At 51.7% G+C, this 6,291-nt stretch overlaps 1 protein-coding gene across 1 annotated transcript; it reads right to left on the bottom strand.

Annotated features, from left to right (window-relative positions):
• Window positions 1–2,587: 2,587 nt before the first annotated feature.
• LOC125522644 (transmembrane protein 230-like) lies at window positions 2,588–6,291 on the bottom strand. Its single transcript, XM_048687692.1, has 2 exons — window positions 5,857–6,291; window positions 2,588–2,873 (listed from the first exon to the last, which is right to left on the bottom strand). Exons 1-2 carry the CDS (start codon window positions 6,047–6,049, stop codon window positions 2,752–2,754), a joined length of 315 nt encoding a protein of 104 aa, XP_048543649.1. The 5' UTR covers window positions 6,050–6,291; the 3' UTR covers window positions 2,588–2,751.

The raw sequence follows: 6,291 nt of genomic DNA, 5'->3' as shown, positions 1-6,291 counted from the left end.
AAACAGCAGGCTGTCATCAGCGAATAGCAAGTGGCTAACTTGTGGCGCCGTAGGAGCCACTTGTAAACCACTCAAATTGGATGACTCACTTTTTGATTTCAACAGCCACGACAGGCCCTCTGCTGTTAGCAAGAACAAGTACGGGGATATTGGGTCCCCTTGTCTGATTCCCCTTGACGGTTCAAACTCCTCCAATCTCTTCCCATTGAACATAACAGAAAAATTTACTGTGGTGACCAGCCCCATCACAATGTCCACCCATCTCTCTGTGAAACCTAGTTTAATCATTATTGCTCTCAGGTATGGCCACTCCACCCTATCGTAGGCCTTTATCATATCTAACTTCAGAGCGAAAGACTGATGCTTCTTTGCTTTGTTCCTCTTCATAAAATGGAGACACTCATAAGCTGTGATGATGTCGTCAGTGATGAGTCTGCCCGGAACAAATGCAGACTGTTCCTCAGAAATAATCTCAGGTAGTATCACCTTCAAACGATTAGAGATGACCTTGGATGCAATTTTGTAAAGGACGTTACATAAACTGATCGGACGAAACTGGCTCAAAAGAGTTGGATTTTTTACCTTGGGTATCAACACCAACACTGTCTCATTGATACATGCCGCGGATTCAGTACCTTCCACAATTTTGATCACAACCTTGGTAACTTCGTCTTCACATGTCTCCCAGTGCCGCTGAAAGAAATGAGCAAGGAAACCATCTGGTCCCGGTGCCTTGGTGGGAAACATCTGAAACGGGGCAGTTTTAACTTCTTCAGCACTATATGGTGCATTCAACGCCACATTCATTTCCTCCGTGACCTTGCATGGTACTGTATCAAGCACCTGAGTCATGTCTCCCACCCCTCCGAAGTATACAGATCCTTATAAAAGTTGGTTGTCATAGTTTCCATCTCCATATCATTCTCAGTTATCCTTCCATCATCACACTGCAATGACTTGATTTGGTTTCTCCGGCGTCTCCTGCTCGCTCTCAGGTGGAAAAAGTAGGTATTTTTGTCGCCATGCATAAGCCAGTCGATCCTGGCTCTTTGCCTCCACAGGATTTCCTCGCGGTGAAAAATCTCGACCAGGCGATCACATATTTTAATCTCCTGTCGCGATGGGCCGGTTCTACCTCAGAGTCAGCGCATGGACTGTAGCTCTTTTTTCAAATCAGCAATTTCTCTGCGTACGCTGCCAAAGTGCAGCCGATCCCATGTCGCCAGGTCACCCGACAGCGCCTGGAGTTTCGCTTTCACCTGGCCCACCGAATCTCCAGCCGCCTGATTCCATCCCGCATGCACTACTGTCTCCAGCATCGGATCGCGTTCCCAGCAGAGCTCGTATTTAAATGGCCGTGGCCCCCGCCTGCATGCATGCATTGCTTGGAGCTGAAGCAACAGGGGTACGTGATCGGACGTAGCAGCTGCTAGGTGTTCCAACGACGCCTCTGGGAAAGCCAATACCCACTCTGGGTTTGCAACACCTCGATCCAAGCACACCCTAGTGTATGTGCCGCCCACCACCTTCTTCTCGAAAGTCCAATTCTGTCCCTTGTACCCTATGTCCGACAAGCCACATGTGTCGATAGCGTCTCGGAATGAGTCCATCTGTGCTTGGCTTCGTTGGCCAATTCCATCATGCTCATGGGCATGAAGAACTTCATTGAAGTCTCCAATCACTACCCATGCTTCAGTGCTCGATCCTGCAATCCCACGCAACATATCCCAAGTTTTGTATCTCTCACTTGTTTGGGCCTCCCCATACACAAAAGTAATTCTGGTTTTAGTTTCTACCATCTGCTCAACAGAAACATCTATGTGGTACTCAGAATAACCCAACACTTCGAGCTTTATTTCCTCATTCCAGAAAATGCCTAGTCCACCACTCCTTCCGGAGCTGCTTACAGCAAAACTTTTATTGTAGCCTAAAGTTCCTACTAGATTCTCAACACGTGAGCCCTCCAACTGAGTTTCAAGAATGCATACAATGGAGGGGGCATGTAGCTTCGAAAGATCTCGAAGCTCTCGAACTGTCGCAGGTCTGCCAGCCCCATGACAGTTCCAAACTAGGCAACTCATTGCGCCTGGCACAACCCATTGATAGGGCCAGCCCTGTTTTACTGTTTCTCAATATAAAAACACTTCAGATCGTGGAGCCATATGCGCGATATTTAAGCCTGGAAGAGCGGGCCGCAATGGGCCCAGAAATCAAAAAGGGCTCAGAGTTGCGTGTTGTATACCAACTCTTTTTTTTTTGCGAGTCGTTGTATTCCAACTCTAGAAACACATTGGGTTACAATATTTTACCTTTTTTTAGGGGTTACGATATTTACTGATGGGTAAACAACCCAGCCCAGTACACTCGAGTAGCAACCTGGATAAGCTTTCCGAAATAGCCCTCCTGCTAGATATATATCCCACTAAAACAAGGACAAGCTTATCTGAAAAAATAGTTTTGATAATCCGAAGAACCAACAGACAGAGCAGCATCACAACAAACTGTCTGGGTGATATCGACAAGAGAAGCCCTTTCATCAATCATATATAATCACACAATTAACAAGCTATCATGTGAAACAACCATATCGTCATGGTTTCTCATTATTTCAGTTGTTTGTTATTATATGTACAAGTATAACAACTACTACAATCTACATAAGGGGTTTAAAGAATAAGAAAAACAGGTTTACATTTTTATAAGAAGGGGTCACTGGACGAGACGGTCCAACCAGGTTCTGCCACTGCTGCTTCAGATGGGAGGGATGTTGGCAAAAGAAAAGCCCTGGTACCCTTTGTAAGCATAATACGCTACTCTTGTGTAGTAGAATCCTGGGATGAACATCACTACGCCCAGCACTGTAAAGAAAATCCCTGTATCCAGAAGAACAGAGACATACATCAGGAACAGCTAGAGATATTGAGTGATCGGTACTCTGGAGCAAGTTAACGACCTAACACTCATGCACCCTGAAAATATCTTCAAGCTGCAACAACCGTCCGTAAGTAGGTATGCTGCTATTAGCCCTGCCTTACAAATTGAAGTTGTATGCATCAGGCGCTTACCAACATTGTGCAAAAGGACTTGACATATCTACGGATTGAAACGAACAAAAATGCCTCTTCAGAACTTCCTAACACTTTGCTACATGTGGGCTTTGGCACACTGCTGGGATTGAGTGCCAATAAGCATGACATAAGTTTGTAATATCAATTCCATCATACATGATTCTGCATTTATAATCTGTACAGATGATCTTTGATTTCGTTTATGAAACAGGTATCCTTAACTACTACGCATAGTGGAGCCAACGCAACAGAAAGACATTTGATTGATGGTTTCTCAGCCCGTATTTGTTCTGAGTTCTGATTGATTTTTCTTCTGTTCAGTCTGGCATCCAAAACAGCTCAGGGAGTTAACGAATTACGACAACACACGGTGGTTCATTTTCTTCGTACATTTGGTTCATTTGGCCCCTTTTTTCAAATTTATTAGTAAAGTCTAGATCTCTCTTTTCTATGATCTTTCATAACCAAATGTTAGAGTACGTAATGGGCCTAATGGCCTGGGCTGGCGGTATAGCCCGTTAATCTTAGGGTTAATTAAAGATAAGGGTCGCTTGCTTAGGGGTCAAGTAAACCTTACTTGGGAGTCAAGTAAACCTCTCTATATAAAGAGAGGAGATGTATCAATCTAATCAAGCAAGAATTAAGAAGGAAATCTCTTCCATCTTGCCCGGCCATGGGCAAAAGGCCCCCGGCCGGCCCTCTCGCGCCCTCCTTCTAGCAGCGCCATAACAATTTGGTATCAGCTAGCTTCGGTTCGATCATGTCTTCACCGCCGCCCAACCCGTCTCTTCCGCTGCCGGTCACCTCGTCGTCTCCGGCGACCACCACGACCGTCGCCCCGCTCCTGCCCGCGCCGGGATCCTCCGTCACGCCCGCCCCCGTCGTCCTCACCCCGGAGGAGGTGTCCGGGGTGCTGCGGGACCTAACACAGGCGGTCCAGGAGATCCACCTGTTCTTGGCCGGGTCCTACGAACCGCACCCGGCTGCGCCGCCCATCACCGCCACCGTGCCGCCGTGGCTGCCGCTGCACCAGGCGGCCCCCGCCGCGCTCGCCGGGCTGCTGCAGCAGCCGTTGTAGCTGCCATCCACCGCGTCGTCCTGGCTGCCGTGGCAGCCGCCGCACCAGGCGGCCTCCGCCGCGCTCGCCGGGCTGCTGCAGCAGCCGCTGCAGCTGCCATCCACCGCCACCACCGCCCCGTCCTGGCTACCATGGCAGCTGCCGCACCAGGTGGCCTCCGCCGCGCTCACCGGGCCGCTGCAGCAGCTGCCATCCACCGCCACCACTGCCCCGCCCTGGCTGCAGTGGCAGCCACCGCTCCTGGCGACCTCCTCCGCGCCCGGCACTTCACCGCAGCAGCCGCTGCAACTGCAGCAGCCATTGCCGGTCAGCTCCGGCCCCGCATCGACCGCACCGACGGGAGTCCCGATCCACCAGATCAAGTCCCCGCCGTCGCCATCACCGCTTCCCCAGGGCGTCCCCATCCAGCAGATCAAGTTCCCGCCGTCGCCGTCACCGCTTCCAGCTTGGATCACTACCCGCCATGTGTCGGCGGCGGTGAGGCTGCAGGCTGCTGCACGCGGCCTCCTAGCGCGTCAGCATGTGCGGGAGTTGCGTGGTCTGCAGCTGCCGCTCCTCCCAGTTGCGCTTCGCTGCGCAAAGGACCTCGATCTCGTCTGCTGCGTCGGGGATCTTGGGCATGCTGTTTTCCCCACGGACAGTGCCCTCAAAGTCCGCGACATCGGCGGTTGGGGAGGCACACCCCTCCTCGCCATTCTCCATCGACAGCCTTCCACTCTTCTATGTGCGGTGCCGACCAACAACCGTCCGGCGGGGAGAAGGCATGGTGTCACCGACAAGAGCGCACCGCGTAGCAGCACTGCATTCCGCCGCCGGCCGCCGCGAGGGCGCCTCTGCTGGTCGCTCTTGCGACCACTTCCAGGTGGCCATATACATGCACTCCTTTTGTCCAGATGGTGTCCATGGGATCCAGGTGGATGTACACGTGCACGTCCGACGTGCGGATGGTATCCACTTTTTGTTAAGAGGTCCAAAATAAATCATCCCAGTCCATTTCAGGTTGAGGGTAATAAAACAAGCCGAGATGTAAAAGGCTTGTTTTCAGGTGTTAGGTCTGTATTGCGTCAAGTCATGGTTATAAGTTGGTTAGGCTGCAGCTCAAGGACAAGCTGCATGTCCAGATGGGGTGTAGTGTTAGAGTATGTAATGGGCCTAATGGCCTGGGCTGGCGGTATAGCCCGTTAATCTTAGAGTTAATTAGAGATAAGGGTCGCTTGCTTAGGGGTCAAGTAAGCCTTACTTGGGAGTCAAGTAAACCTCTCTATATAAAGAGAGGAGATGTATCGATCTAATCAAGCAAGAATTAAAAAGGAAATCCCTCCCATCTTGCCCGGCTGTGGGCAAAAGGCCCCCGGCCGGCCCTCTCGCGCCCTCCTTCTAGCAGCCCCATAACACCAAATACCTTATCTATAGAAGGGCTTAATAATAAACTAACAAACAAAAACAAGTAGTTCAGCCAGACATGGAAAACTCTAGGATTTTCGATTTTTATTCAGGCCAGCATTAGAAATGAATAGCTTGATCTATCTCAAAAATTCAAAGTATAAATAATGGGGTGAAGGTGCTTTTTTACGGGGGAACCCCTCCCTCTCTGAGTTCCCCAGTTCATCACCCAACTCTCAACAAAGCAACTACAAATTCTAGATTCTCCTTTTTTTTCCCGATAGTGAATCTGGGGTAGATAGATAGGGGGACAGATATCGGTCTCACCGTGGGAGCGGTCGCCGCCGACGCGGTGGGCGGCCATGACGAGGCCGGCGACGACGCCGAGCGCGCCAAACGCGAGGAGTGCGGCGGCGAAGGCGATCTCCTTGACCGGCGCGCCGCGCGGCCGGCCCCCCGCCGCGCCGCCCACCAGGTCGTCCTCGTCGGTGATGGAGAAGGCGTGGTCCACGTACGCCATCCCGCTGCCGGCCGGTCGAGCGCCGCAGCGCACCGCCGGAGGTGGTGCGTCGCCTCGGTCTGTTTGGCCTTGCCGATCTGGACGTGCTGGGGCAGGATTGGGGAGACCTGGCGAGTTGGTAGCGTGGGGTGAGAGGGGAGGAGGAAGCTTGCGGGGCGGGCAAAGGCGGCGGGGAAGGGGAAGCGGTGGCGCGGTCGCTTTTGCCGGCCGTTCCGGGGTCGCGGTCGCGCCTGTGGATTTGG

Source organism: Triticum urartu, chromosome 7, assembly GCF_003073215.2.
Source record: "Triticum urartu cultivar G1812 chromosome 7, Tu2.1, whole genome shotgun sequence".
Lineage (NCBI taxonomy): Eukaryota > Viridiplantae > Streptophyta > Magnoliopsida > Poales > Poaceae > Triticum > Triticum urartu.
The sequence above is the reverse complement of the archived record's forward strand: the minus strand, read 5'-3'. Positions and strand labels throughout refer to the sequence as shown.

Bases quoted from the DNA above. Each gene is read 5' to 3' on its own strand.
- LOC125522644 (XM_048687692.1), bottom strand. From the start codon at position 6,049: ATGGCGTACGTGGACCACGCCTTCTCCATCACCGACGAGGACGACCTG. The intron at 2,874-5,856 runs GTGAGACCGATA...TTCTGGATACAG, and splicing joins CGGCGGCGACCGCTCCCACG to GGATTTTCTTTACAGTGCTG.